The 15,852-nt window shown below is 33.7% G+C and overlaps 1 protein-coding gene and 1 pseudogene across 1 annotated transcript; one reads left to right on the forward strand and one right to left on the reverse strand.

Moving 5' to 3' along the window:
- Window positions 1-87: 87 nt before the first annotated feature.
- On the forward strand, window positions 88-3,760 carry LOC125206364 (annotated as a pseudogene).
- A 714-nt stretch (window positions 3,761-4,474) lies between these two features.
- Window positions 4,475-5,317, reverse strand: LOC125207662. The gene has a single exon (XM_048107096.1). The coding sequence runs from the start codon at window positions 5,207-5,209 to the stop codon at window positions 4,616-4,618; it is 594 nt and encodes a 197-aa protein (XP_047963053.1). The 5' UTR covers window positions 5,210-5,317; the 3' UTR covers window positions 4,475-4,615.
- Window positions 5,318-15,852: the final 10,535 nt, after the last annotated feature.

Genomic DNA, 15,852 nt, shown 5'->3' on the forward strand with positions numbered 1-15,852 from the left:
TAGGTAATAAATTTTTATCCTGAAATGATATTTTTGTGTATTCCACGTGACAGCTGAGATTTGCTTTCCATTTATACCATACGATAACACTTGAACACCATGATTCGTATTGGTGGGTTGTCACTCGACGCTCTGGAGTTTTTCCTCTACTACAGCAAGTTAAATATGATTGTAATAAATGTGGAGCAATTCTGGGGCCTTTTGTCCAGAACTCATATTCAGAGGTAAAGGTGGGTTCGTGTCCAGAGTGTCAGTCAAAGGGACCATTTACTTGTTAACAATGAACAGGTAAATATTCTTATACTCCCTGTTGTTTCTGTTAAATGCTACTGAGATCTCTACTAAGTTATTTTTTATTTGATATAGACAATATATAGGAACTACCAGAAACTCACCCTTCAGGAAAGCCCTGGAATTGTTCCTGCTGGTCGATTACCGAGGTACAAGGAAGTGATACTTTTGAATGATCACATTGATTGTGCCCAACCTAGAGAAGAGATAGTAAATCTTTCACATCTCAAACCCCAGTTTTCTTATTTTCCTTTGAGTTGATGCTCATAATCTCTTGACTTTTGTTGTTTTTTAAATTCCAGGAGGTGACTGGCATATATACCACCATTGATCTGTCCTTGAATACAAAGGGCTTTCCTGTCTTTGCCACTGTGGTTGAAGCAAATTATATTGTCAAGAAACATGATCCCTTTTCAGCTTACAAGCTGACTCAAGAAGAGAGAGAAGAAATTCAGAAGTTGGCAAAAGACCCAAGAATTGGAGAAAGGGTATATCCAGTGTTAATTGATTGGGCATTTTCCCATCTAATTGGTTTGCTACATGTTTACTTACCTTTTTGGTTTTGCTTTTAATTAATACAGATTGCAAAGTCAATATCCCCCTTCATTTATGGCCACGAAGACATTAAGACTGCAATAGCTCTCGCCATGTTTGGTGGCCAAGAGAAGAATGTTGAAGGAAAACGCCGTCTATGAGGAGATATTAATGTACTCCTGCTCGGTGATCCTGGAACTGCTAAGTCCCAGTTCCTAAAGTAAGTGTATACTTTCAACAGAAACTGAGAGTTTCAAAATTTTAAACTCCTTTAGTAACAATACATCCAATTTGATTCCTTTCTTAAAGGATGTATATTCCACATTCCCCATTAACCTTTTTAGTTAGCTTCTCAATATCTTTAATGGATTGAGATGCAGCTAATATTGGTGTATATTTGAAACTGAAGGTCATGCTTTTGTGTGATAGTGTAATATTGGTTGACAAACTTATCAGGTATGTTGAGAAGACTGGACAAAGGGCTGTGTACACCACTGGAAAAGGAGCTTCTGCTGTAGGACTCACTGCTGCAATTCACAGGGATCCGGTCACAAGGGAGTGGACTCTTGAAGGAGGTGCACTTGTTTTGGCTGATAGAGGCATGTCTTATTGATGAGTTTGATAAAATGAATGACCAGAACAGGTCAGTAGCTGTGTCTTGAATGCTTTCCTGCTTGCTTTGTACATGACACTGATCATACATCTTTACCATTCAGAGTGAGCATCCATGAAGCAACGGAGCAGCAGAGTATTAGCATATCAAAAGCTGGGATAGTCACATCTCTCCAGGCGTGCTATTCTGTAATTGCTGCTGCAAATCCTATCGGGGGAAGGTGTGTACTGTCCAAGTTTAGACAGTTAAATCTACATGTTTTTTAGGTCTACACGTCCTATAATCCTTCCTGTGAGAGAACTTTTATTGGGGTCTATCACTCATGATAAGATAAGAGCACCTGTTTCCATAATCCTGGGAGACTTATCCAGAAATTGCTTGTATTTCCTATGTATTTCTTACTTTCCACTTTCAAAAGAACACTTGGTACAATCGATTCTACACTATCTGGAGGAAAGGCAGGGCCATTGCCTCATGTTAATTTTTTAATATTTTATATGTTCCAAAGCTAGTTATGATAATTGTTCTGATAATTTTCTGCAGATATGATTCCTCAAAGACATTTTCAAAATGTGGAACTCACTGATACAATTGTCTCCCGATTTGATATTCTTTGTGTTGTCAAGGTTCGTCTTTTTTGAATTTTGTGTTGGTTAGATGGCTTTCTTGTACTCACTCGTTAATCGTAAAATATTTGATATATACAGGATGTGGTTGACCCAGTAACCGATGAGATGCTGACACAATTTGTAGTTGATAGTCACTACAATTCCCAGCCCAAAGACTCCAAGTTTGATGATAGTTCACAGCAGGACAAACAGATTCAGAGGTCTTAGACTCTTAATTCTGATTTCTTGTCAGCATTGTCACCACCCTCTCATAATTATTATTCTAACATGGAAGAGTATTTCTTTCTCTGCAGATAATACCCCAGGAGATGCTAAAGAAATACCTAACGTATGCCAAGCTAAATGTATTTCCGACGTCGCATGATGCAGATTTAAACAAACTTACGCAGGTTTATGCTGAATTGCGGAGAGAATCATCAGTAAGATAACTTGGACTTGTGTTTTTCTCATGAGGTATATTAAAGATGTATCACTATAATGACCCCTTCTTTCTCCTATTTGGCTTTTACTTTTGTAGAATGAACAAGGAGTTTCTATTGCAGCGAGACACATAGAATCAATGATACGACTGTCTGAAGCCCATGCAAGAATGCACCTCAGAAATCATGTCATCCAAGAGGATGTGGACATGGGCATTCTAGTTCTGCTTGATTCATTTATCTCAACCCAAAAGTTTGGTGTGCAGAAAGCATTGCAGAAGGTACTTATCATGGACCAAATATCTATTAATCATCTATTACCTTCTTAAAACATTCATTTTGCACTTGTTCAAATTTAAGAATGACCATATATAACCTACGACGAAGGCATAATTATGAAAAATTGCTCTTAAATGCTTTTACAAATAAGATCTCAAAGGATGAAAATGAATAATCACTGTGTATTTGTTTTGAACATTCAAGCAAAGCATATCTTATGTAGTAGGAGTATAACTGAAAATGATTTAAAACATTCTGCAGAACTTCAAAAAATATATGATTTCAACGGAATTGTTCTGCACCTTCTTCGAGGACTTGTGAAGGGCACCTTGCAGTTTGAAGAAATTGTAACTAGTACTACTTCTAACCTCTCTCATGTTGATGTCAAAGTGGAAGAATTACAAAGCAGGGTATAGTTTGAATTCAGTTTCCCCTTTCACGTTATGCTTGTCCACCATTCCTTCCCTGTTTCCTGGCATTTATGGATTAAGTTGGTAACTGAGGTTGAGAAATTTTCAAATACAGGCACTTGATTACGGAATCAGTGATCTGAAAACTTTCTTCAGCAGCACCGAGTGTTCCAACGCCAACTTTGAGTTGGATGAAGAGCAAGGTATTATAAGGCATCGTCTTTAGATCACATATTTAGCGAGGTATCGATATGGGATTATGCAATCGCCTTCCCTTGGTAAAATTATTGAGTTTTTCATCCTTGCTTTTAGTACATGTATGTTAAACTCAAAATTATGTCAGGTTGCGAAGTTTAGTTCTGTTTCCAAAATGGGGCAAGAGACCTAGTAGTAGTTTATTGCAGATTTAGGCTCATTAAGAAAAGTTGATTTCATCACCTGTGGCAGGGTGAATGAATCATGTCTTCCACGTCGCCTAAGCCTAATACAATCAATGCAGTCAAATATCTTGGATTAAAAAAAAGGGCTGACATGTTCCAGCACAGTTGAGTCAAAAACATGGAACTAAGAAAAATAGGATGAGAAGGAAAGGAATGGTCTTTTGTTTTACTAGTACTATTTAATTGTGATAAGGTCTTGCTTCTTGAAAGTGGTTTTGATATGAAAGCATTTGACGAATTCATGTGGAGGACATATAGTTCACGTGTAATACTTAATAAAGCTCTTAATGGTAAAGAACAATTATTTAGTGGGTAGAATTAGAAGAAGAAAAAAAGGAAAGGGGGGCCGACGAGGCAGAGGGGTCTGAGTTGGCAGCGCACGTGAGAAAAATATTTGGTAGCGAGCGGGACGGGATCATTTTGAATACAATAGCTGACTCCATTTGACTCCTATCTTGTCCTTTTTCGTCTTCTCCGCTCCCACTCACACTTTGCTGCTCAACCATATTTATTAATTATTTAATTCACTTTCATTATCCATATTTGTTTTTTAATCAAATCAACACCAATATCCAAGTATGCAAACTCTTTTGGCAATTTCAGATTTATTCTCAGTCAAACAAAGGGATTGTAAAATTTATCCAATCACATTATCTCCTTGAATAAAATTGGCAAATTACCTTTGATGACTTGATTTGATGCAGTGGTAGTACATCATTATTAACTTTTCTTGCCTAAATTGATTATCTATCTTTTACTGTAGCAAAAGCACATTATTAGATTTCCTGTTTCATTCTCTGTATCAAACAACCAAATCTCCAATTTGCACTGCACATCACATGATTAATCACTGTATAACTTATTTCAAAACAAGTAATTAATCATCTATTCCACTGTATAATATGTAAAGCTAATTAAGTGTGGATCGATTGAATCCCTGCTAAAAAATTGCTATCCCTAAACATGAACAAAATTTCCCTAAAATAAAAATTTGATGAATTCAAACGACATTCGATTTAGTCTTCCTCAAAATCTTCCTGCCCTTCTGCTCGGAAATGGTGTCAAGCTTGGGCTTCCACTGCAATCGCCGCCCCACAAGCATCTCATAGTCTTTGCGCAGCTGCGGCGTCGTGCAGACTCTGACGATCCGGCGCGCCACCTCCGCCTCCGCCTCCATCTCCTTCTGGCGCTGCACGATCATCTCCTCGGTGACCTTGACCCGCAGCCCCCCCGCGGCGGTCTTCTCGAGCTCGAACGGAGGGCGGCCGGCGGCGGCGGTGCGGCATCGGAGGAAGGTGGCGAAGGAGAGGGCGGACTGGAAGAAATTGGCCGGGAGGAGGAAGTAATTGTGGCCGGGGAGGAGGCGGTCGTGGTGGGAGAGGGCGGGGGTTACCTGCCCGATGTAGAAGCAGTCGGAGCGGCAAACCATGTGCTTGGGGAACTCCTCCATGAGCTCGGAGGCGGTGACGGGGCGGTCGTAGATGGCGACCATGCCGTCGGATTTGACGAGGCGGATAACGGCGGCGGAGCGGTGGAAGCAGCGGGGGAGAGGGGCGACCATTAGCTGATTGAGCTTGCGGCGGCTCAATCCCATTGTTTCAATTTGGGGATTTAGGGATTGGATTGGGTGCGGCGATGATCAAAGGAGTAGAGAGAGAGAGAGAAAGAAGTGGCGGATTGGGGTTAAGTTTTGAAGTTAAATACTGTAGGAAGCATAAGAATTGGAATTGGAGAAGACCAGCTGGATTAAATGGACCGTATTTTTTTAGATTATTCACTCGCACAGGACTATTCACAGGCAACACAAATAGGGTAACTGCTATATATCTAAAATAAAATATACTCCTCAGTCCCGTTAAAAATTAAATATTTTTCTTTTCTATTTGTCCAATTAAAAATGAAACGTTGTCTAAAATTTGTCCAATTAAAAATAAAACGTTGTCTAAAATAGAAACAATACCCTCTCTACTTTTTCGTCTCTCTTCATTAATTCACAAAACAACACTACATAAAATCTCATGTCGAAATCCAAATGTTTCATATTTATTAGAATAGAGGGAGACATTTGGGAGAACGCGAGAATTAATATACAATTGATAAGGTACGAGAGATAGAAAGAAAAAGTTAGTGTAGTATTGTTAGTAGAGTATGAGCTCACCTTATTAAAGAAAAAGAAGTTATCAAAAATAGAAGATGATATTTTTATAAAACGTTCATAAATGAAAAATGTTCTTATTTCTATGGGTCGGATAGAATACTACTAATGTACTCCTTCTATTCCACTATTATTGAGTTATGTATTTCTTTTTAGTTAGCTTTTTTCAGTATGAAACTTTACTTTATCTTCATTTTAACTACTATCCCTCTGTCTGCAAAAAGGAATCTCATACTCCTTCCGTCCACAAAAAATAGAACAATTTGTGTATGACACGGTTTTTAATCTACATAAAATCTCATGTCGAAATCCAAATCTTTCATATTTATTGGAATAGAGGGAGACATTTGGGAGAACACGAGAATTAATATACAATTGATAAGGTATGAGAGATAGAAAGAAAAAGTTATTGTAGTATTGTTAGAGCATCTCCAATGGTCGGCTAGCGACCGGCTAGCCGATTCGCGGCGCTGGCCGATCGGCTAGCCGCTCCATTGGAGCAGTGCAAGCGGCTAACCGGCGAGCCGATCGGCGTGGGCTGGCCGATTGGTGGGCGTTAGCCGATGCGCTAGCCGATGCGCTGGCCGCCATTGTGGCGGCCCGATAGGCCAGCGCCGAATATTTATTTTTTTTTTTTAAAAAAAAAACCTATATAAACGCGATTTTAGTTTCATTTTCATTTGCACCACTTGTTTTAACGAGTTTTCTCTCTCTAACTTTCTGTACAAGAGCATCATCGAGCGATGAGTAACGCGGGTGGTAGTGGTGGTAGTGGTGGGGATGCCGAGGAGTACGAACGGAGGATGAACGAGGCTATGAATGCCTCATACGTAGGGTGGAACAGCAGGCGATACCTCACCCTCCACGGGTTATCCACCGCCAAGCAGTGATTGATCGGGATCACGCCGCTGCACATCAGCAGCTGTACGACGACTACTTTTCAGAGAACCCGCGGTTTCCCGCCAACATGTTCCGGCGGCGTTTTAGAATGCGCAGGAGTTGTTTATGCGCATCGTTGGCGCATTAGAGCGTCGATATCTGTGTTTCCGCTTCAGGCACGATGCGGTTGGCAGACCCGCCCACACCCCTATTCAAAAGTGCACGGCGGCAATCGGACAGTTGGCCTACGGAGGCGCGACAGACATGTGGGATGAGTACCTCCACATCGGTGTGAGTCGACAGCCTCCCGGGAATGTTTGAAGAATTTCGTGGGGGCGTGATAAACGCTTTTCGGTGAGCAAGTACCTTCCGAAGCCCTACTCCCTTAAGATTGTCGAATTTGATGCAGATGCACGGGGAGAAGCATGGGTTCCCCGGGATGTTAGGCAGGATTGCACGGCGATAGTTTTTTTTCTTTATTATGTACCTTTTTTAATGTAATTTTTTTTTATCTATGTACCTTTTTTAAATGCAATTAATGAATTTTTCCGTATATGTCTCGTAAATTTAATTCCGTAATTTAATCGTAATTTTAATTCCGTAAATGTAGTATTTTTTGAATTATTTTTATTAAGGGCTGGCCTAAATCTGATGTGGCAGGTGGATTTTTAGTGCTGCTGACGTGGCAGGGGGAGAAACTGCTGGCCGATTTCTGGCCGAAGTACCATTGGAGATGCTCTAAGCTTTTTTCAGTATGAAACTTTACTTTATCTTCATTTTAACTACTATCCCTCTGTCTGCAAAAAGGAATCTCATACTCCATCCGTCCACAAAAAATAGAGCAATTTGTGTATGACACGGTTTTTAATGTAGAATTGGTAAAGTATGGAGAAGAAAAAGTAAGTGAGAAGTAGTGTTAGTGGAATGATGTGTAGAGTTATTATTTGTTGAAAACATTTCATAAATGAATGTCCTCTATTTTTTTGGACGGAGGGAGTATCTTTCTGGCACGGATTTTAAGAAATGTTAAGAAAAGTGGGTGGAAGAAAGTTAGTGGAATATGAGTCTCACTTGCATATATTAGTTGTAAATGAAATGTGAGTGAGTTGAGTTAGTGGAATGCGTTGTCTTTTTATCATTTACAGTAGTTATGAACTAAGACTCTTATTCGCAGACGAACCAAAATGAAAAAAATTAGGAGCATATATGTACATTTAATCTCCAATAACATAAAATAAAATTTGTTTTATCCGGACATGAAATGATATTTATAGTGTTTTTAGGTATGAAATTTGTGATTTATTCGAATTATATACGCATGATTATTTGGAATGGTTATAGTGTGCAATTCATGGATCCATAGTTTGGCTGGATTTATAAGTTGTGAACTATTTTCTTTATCCCGCAATAGGAATCTTACCTGGTTATAGCATGAATTTTAAGAAATATAGAAAAGATTGAGTTGAATAAATTAGTGAAATATATATTCCACTTTTATATATTAGTTTTATAATAAAATGTTAGTGTAATAAGTCGGTGGAATGTGAAGCCTACTTACCATTTATGGTAAAAGTGAAATAGAACTTTTATTATGGGACGAAAGGAATAATTTTTTTATAGAATGCAATTCCCACGAACATATATAATTTTCAAAATAGTTATAGTATATATGGGGTGTGATTCGTTGCTAACTTGTTAACCCAACAATGCAATGTATTAAAAATGTCAACACGATGATACTGAAATGTCAACAAAAACTTAAATTAATATTTTAATACATTATGTTGACATTGATATTTAAATGTCAACACTGTTTATTAAAATGTCTACACAAATATGTATTGATATTTTAACGTGATCGTGTTGACATTTTCTATATACTACGTTGATGAGTTAACAAGTTAACAATTTAAGAAAAGTTAGCATTTTGACGCACCCCTAGTATATATAAATGTACATACAGAAAACATATTTTATCCTCTAAAGCTATATACGTGCATATATAAATCAATGACCAAGTAGAGATTGGAGCATGATGATAAACTAGTCAAAGCATATAAATTTATACACCAATTTAAGTATATCAAATTTAGAAACTTTGTTTGAAAGATAAAATTATCATAAATGAAAGCATATAAATTTACACGCTAATTAAAATAGGAAAACAAAATTAATTTTGATTAGTCAAAGTATTGACTGCTACTACTATTAAATATACACAACAAATTTCATATCAGGTCATAGCAAAACAAAATTTCGTTTCATATCATTGAAGAGTAAATGTATAAAAATGACCCTAATAAATTTAAGGGCATTTTTGTCCAAAAATGTGTTAGAAAAGTGGAAAAATGCCTAAAAGGAGCAAAATAGATAGTATAGGGACTATAAATTTATTTATGCCAGATACCGCAAATATCAGATTGTATAGAGCCTATATTGGTAGTTCACTCTTATTTATTTATATCATTTTAATGAGAGAGCGAGAATCGTCACCTTGATTCATTTCATTTCCCTTAAGATATGCATTGTGATGAGCGACTATTGTACTTTGACGACTTCTCATGGGAATTCAATACAAATGGATTAACTAAGTGTACTTGAAGTGACAATCCTCTCTCATGTAAAAAACATAAATAAAGAATACTATGTAGTTCTTATTGTTTATGATATTTTAGTCGAACAACTATATTACATCAATATCTTAGTGAGGTGATACATTATATTTGCATTTTATGTTCATTATAGTGGATCCTGACCTCGTGCATAATTGATACTAGTACTTATTAGTATTTAAAAATAATATAACTTGACAATTGAGCGTGATGATTAATAAAATAGGATATAATGACCGGTCAATGATAGAGATATGATGATGAGCTTTTATATACTAACGTATGGCATCGCTTAATTGCGAGTTCAATGTTAGGGGCGTTATTTATTCTTTACTTTGACTAAAATAAGAGCAGCCTTCTCATATATTCCATTTGAAACCAATTATCTTTCCTGCCTCATGTTCAGTAAGTACTTATTCCATCGAATATATGTCCCCGAATCTTATTTGAATATACTTTTTTAATAATTGGGATTATAATGAGTGTTTGAAATCTAGTATTCATTTAATAAATATAACAAACAAAGAAATTAATATATTATTTACAATACTAGTTTATTGTCTTTCAAAAATAACCGACTTGTAATTCATTCAGTCATTTAACCTTTTTTTTAAAGATAAATTATTAAAAAGATTATGAAGTTTGGTCAAATTCTGATCTTTTTAGCAAAATTATACTATCTGATATAACAGTTGAGAAATCATATATGAACATTATTGTAGGTACGTTAAACATCATCATTTGTTCATTAAGATAATGTCGTTTGGCTGAAAGCATCAACAATATATTGCATGTAGATATTTGATTTTTTTCGATGTGAAATAATAATTATGAACAAATTAACATATTATGATTTTTTACATAGAAGTTTGAAAGTTTTGGAATGATTTTAAATTTGACCAAATATAATAGTTTCTCCAACTATATGGCTTTAAAATTAATTAAAACCATTGCACAACTCTTTATTAGGAAGATCTAATATTGCCTTGTGAGTTCGTTGATTTTGTCTACTTTGTTCTGTCTTTCTCTCTCTTCTTAGTTATGATCTTCATTTGTTTCTAGAAGTGTATTGAGTTTTATAATAGAACGATAACAAATATTAGGTTAGAGTATTACTATAACTAGTTTCACACCCGTGCGATGCACGGTATTTTTTATTTTATTCACTCTAATTTTAAATTGTTTAATAAATAAAATTTGAAAATAAAGTAATATGGACATACATGTTGATTAGAACATTATTGGATCTCTATTATAAATAAACAAATATATATTTTATTTTAAAAATTATAATTAATTAAATTATGCAAACAAAGTTAATTTATATAGAGAAATGATCTGTCGGGTGCCCCAAAATGAGCATCGTGGGTCTCCTTTTTATGAAATCTCACTTATTTTTCCTGCAGATATCCACAAAGAAATGAACCAGGTTATAAATTACCAAAAAATCATATGCGAGTTTAAAATTTTAAAACAGAAAATTGTGAATTGTAGAGAAAATTAGGAAGATATGACATGTATATAATATTATCTCTGTTTTGTAAAAATAAAAATTCTTTCTTATCTGTTTCTTAAAAGTAATTTACATTTTAAGAAATAGACCCTCAATCTACTACCACTAATTTCACTATTTTTTTCTTTTTCTCTTATTTTACCAATTTTGCATTAATACTCGTGTCATCTCCAAAGTTCTAATTTCTAGTTTCTAGTAAGAAACGAAGGGAGTAGTATTTATTGAAAAAAACAATGAAATTATTTTTTAAATTGATTATGAAATGAAGAGAATTGATCATAATTACTGAAGAGAGAGAGATTATTAGAAATAACAAAATACTCCTTCCGTCCCAAAAAAATATGTGTACTTTTCATTTTCATCCGTCCAACGAAAATATGTGCATTTCATTTTTAGAAAATTATATCAATTAAATAATGTAGGTCTCACCATTAACTCAACTTTAACTACCATTTTCCTCCACTCTCTTACTTTACCATACCATTCTACTCCTCTCTCTTACTTTACCATACTATTCTCCTCGTCTCTCTTACTTTATCAATTTTGTCTTAATTCTCGTGCCATACCCGGTGCCCATATTTTTATGAGACGGAGGGAGTATAATGGAAATATTTGTAAAGTGACAATTATAACTTAAATTATTTGAAATATATTTAATCAAACAATTTTCAATTAGTTTATGAACTCTTAAATATTTTATAAAGCTCAGCTAAATACCAACTAATTAAAGTTGCCTTCTCTTTTTTCCATAAATAAATTAAAAAGATAAGACGAAGTCTTCTGTATGTTTTAAAAAGTCTAAATTAGGCCGTCTAAATCAAATTATGTTTACAGTTTTACATATTACGTTGATTACAATTTGTTTCTTGCTTTTTTTCCCCTCAAATCCACTTCACTCGAATTTTTCCCAAAATCAACAACATTAAACTATTAACATATTTAGTTCAATAGTACAACACCACACCGAGATATAAAAAATATAATTATTGAGCTCCTAAATTTTATACATTGAAATATTTATTAATATATTAGTCCAAAAATAATATTTTTGCATTATAAAACATATAAAATTGGTCATGAGAGTTCCAAAAATATCATGAAATATGTAAAAATGATAACTAATGAAACAAAGGAACATAATTAAACACGGAACTGGAGAATTTGCCATTACTTTAAAATTACTTTATTTCCTAATCTCCTTATTAGTATAACAAAAATAGTTCATTATTAAAAAGTCCAAGCGAACTTCAAGCTAAGAAAAAATCAAATTAAATTTTAAAGAAGTATGCTAGACTTAAATTAGAGATAAATGTTAAAATAGTAAAATTTAAATCACAGCTTAATGTTGTAAAAAAATCAATAAGAATATAGTAGTGTTTTACATCAAAGCATATTGTTAAAACAAAAATATAACCTTGGCTCACTGCGCTTAAATAAATAAATACTATAAACTAATAATAAGCTAAAGGTTTTATGCTATATTTTTGTTTTTCCCCAAACCCATGCTTGTTATTCTTCCTTGTGCAGGTTATATTTTTTTCGCTTCTTCAACTCTTTAGTATACCATTATTTGGAAGTGTGATTTTTGTTCCTGAAATAGAAGAGAGTGAAAATTACAAAACATCCACTAATAATTTACATCATACCCACCGTTAAAACTTACAAATATAAAAATCTTTCGATTTCTTATAAGATAAAACATAGTACTCCATAATAGTTCCACTTGTCAAGGAAAATAGAAAGAAGAAACTCATAGACTATAATAAATAAGTATAATCTACTAAAATTAGTAGGTTTAAAAGATATTAAAAACAGATCAAAATCAATAAATTAGTAGATTGAAAAGATATAAGATAAATCCTCAGCAACATCAAATACATAAAAAAAAAAAAGAGTGCGTAAAGTCATGGAAAATTAAAGGCGACATTGTGAATTTAGAATAGAAAAAAATCATATTAATAAAATAAAAGAAAAAAACAATTCTCCAATCACCAAAAATTGAAAGAATGGGAGAATTGGGGGTGCATAACAAACATTATTAATACACAAATGAAAAAAAAAAATCACCATATAGAAAATTAATATCATGTTAAAGAATGTTACAAAAAAATGGGAACATGAGAATTAAAATCTACTCAATGACATATTTATAGTAAAAAAATGATGCCTCTACTATAACTTTTCACTTACTCCATTTATTATAATAATAATAATAATAAAAATTTACCTTCCAAGTTCAAAAACTATAAAACGTCCCCTTAAGTATGATAAATAGGTTATAAATCCGAATACTAAATGTAAAAAATGATTAACGGTCAAAGATATAATGACACGTTTTTTTTCTTATAATAAGGTAGGGTAATATTAATTGTGGAATTTAAAAATGTTGAATCAAAAGAGACATTTAAATGTGTTTAAATGTGTCATAATAATACGTTTTTTCCTCTTATAATGATACATTGATTACACACTTTTATAAATATTCAAATTGATACCCACAATTCATAAATATTTTAAATTAAGGCTAAAACTCATATAAAATTATTGATATCATAGATAGATTACTCTAGAAATGTTGAATATTTTAAAATGCATTAAACCTACTTTTAATTGCATTATTCAACATCAAAACTAATAAATTTTATTATTAGATGGATTTTCAATCATGAACGGATGCAATTTATATTAATTACTGAATTCTATTGATTATTAGATTGCCAATCATAAAATAGTTGTGATTCATACTAATTACTCCAAAAGGTAATGCAATTAACTTTATTTGTAACAGCTATTTTAATTTCATTTCTAAAATATTCAACATTTATCCAAATATTCTTAAATATTCAAAATGTAGCCCAAAACTTGGCTTTTATATATGTATAGATATTATTGAAATGTCTAGATAAATATAATCAAGTAAAATCACTCAAGGGACGTGACAGAATTAAGGCTTTTTTGGCCCTTGATGGTTGTCTTTGGCCTTTTTTTCGCTTGTTTAAAAGTCATTTTGATACTTATTATATGTTTCTATCTGCTACATAGCTCGTCCTCATATGTTTGAGCATTATGATCTATTAAAAAAAAGTCAAGGCCCAAAACAAAAGGCAAGTACTTATCTGCAGGCGGCTGTGAGCATGTGATTAATCAAAATTTAAATTACTAATTTAATAATTTATAATTACTAAATAATTTAATGAAACTGTAATTACTAAATACAATTAAGATGGCCGCATGTGCGGAGAACTGCACTTCAAATAGTTCAAAACAAAATGCAAAAGTGAAATTTAAAGAAGATTGGGTGAATATAGTAAAAATAGTAAAGGGAGTAAAGTAGATTTGAAATATTTAACTGTCCCCACAATACAACAAACTTTTGGTCGTTTGATATAAAACCATAATTTATTTTACATACAATATTAGACTATCGTATTCTTCACCTGCTTTTGTGTGTGCATGACAAAGCTTTATCAATCATTAAAGCTATTCAAAAAATAGAAAAGTAAAAGGAAAAGCATAAAAGAGCAAACTAGTAGTAGCATGCATTTTGTTTGTCAAAATCACTTTCAACTTGTTGTGACGATTAAGATAATAATAAATTTAACGTCAGCTTTATAACAATTAATTTCACATTTAAATCCTACCTACCTAAAGATGAAGACTTTGAATGACAAGGAACTGTTTGAAGCCCCTAACACTGTTTATTGGACAGACCAGGCCCGGAAAAATGGGGGCCCAGGGCTATTTATTGGGCTGAATAGGCCCGGAAAATACAAGAGAGGAAAACTTATTATTATTAATTTTAGCTGGTAGTCTGATGTTTCCCTATTTAATTTGAGTGCATAGCTGCATATCTAGTTTCCTGTTTCCGTGATTTTGGTTAATCATGTGTTGCTCGGTGAAATCCCGATTAAAGAAATTCAGATATACTTTGCCTGCTTTTGTTGTTTGCGATATCTGGTTTTAATGCAAAGTGTTGAATACTGTCCATTCCACATGTATTCATGATGGATCAGCATATAATTTAAATCACCTCAATGTGCAGCGATATTTAGATTGTTGATGCTTATCTATTTGACTTAGATAGCCAAGTTCGAGGAATCTGTGAACTGTTATTGTATAGCTACTCATAATTGGAATTTGGAACGGAATGAAATGAAATTTAGTTTTTATTAAGAAAAAACAAAACGAACACCTATAAAAATCACAGCCTCAATAAAATCTTTCCTGTGAATGGAAAAAGAGTCCTAGTCCAAATAATCATAAAAAGAAAAACATAAATCTTTTAAGCCAAGAGTAACAATTTGGGGACAAGCATAAATCATAATTCAACCAACTGATAATTGGAGAAGAAGATTTTAGAAATGTCATTGTTGCCCATATAAAGTATTTTGTGATATCTTCTACTCCATGTCTTGGGGTGGGTTTTAGAAATATAAAGTCACAATTGCTGACGGGAAAGGCCTCTAAAGTGCACAGCACCATGCTGCACCTAAACAAGGATATTTTATTTTTTCCATTTCCATCCTCTTATTTGGTGCACAACATGCTATTGCTGCTGTACACATGAGGGGATCTTTGTCTGGGATTTATGCTATTCGTTTATATGCTAACCTCATATTATCTACTCTCTCTCACTGAGCTGTGTGAATTTTCTAGCAATGTAATCTGATATGATCCATAAAATATGTGTCTGAAATCCACTTGATGTATGCCATCAGAGAGTTTCATCTTGTTATAATCAAGCAGATGCATTTAGCTTTCTTTATGGTGCATATGTCATCGGTTTTGTATTTGTACTTGTGAAATGTGTCAATTTAAAGAAATACTATAGAAGATGTGTTCTGGAGCATCCTTGTCTTGTTTCTTCCTCTTGTGTAATTTTGTGTATAGGATGCAAGCTAATCATTGTTCTTGCTGTTATATTTGTAGCTATCTGGGTTGAGTTTCTTCTTACGGGTCTTGTTCTTCTGAGTTTCTTGTGTTTGCTCTAGTTCTGTGTTTGCTACATTTCAGTAAAGAGTGAATCTGATTGTTGTACTTTTACAAAACATATCTGGAATAGATATGTTTGTATACTT

The sequence above is a fragment of the Salvia hispanica genome, chromosome 2 (assembly GCF_023119035.1).
Source record: "Salvia hispanica cultivar TCC Black 2014 chromosome 2, UniMelb_Shisp_WGS_1.0, whole genome shotgun sequence".
In the NCBI taxonomy this organism is placed as follows: Eukaryota; Viridiplantae; Streptophyta; class Magnoliopsida; order Lamiales; family Lamiaceae; genus Salvia; species Salvia hispanica.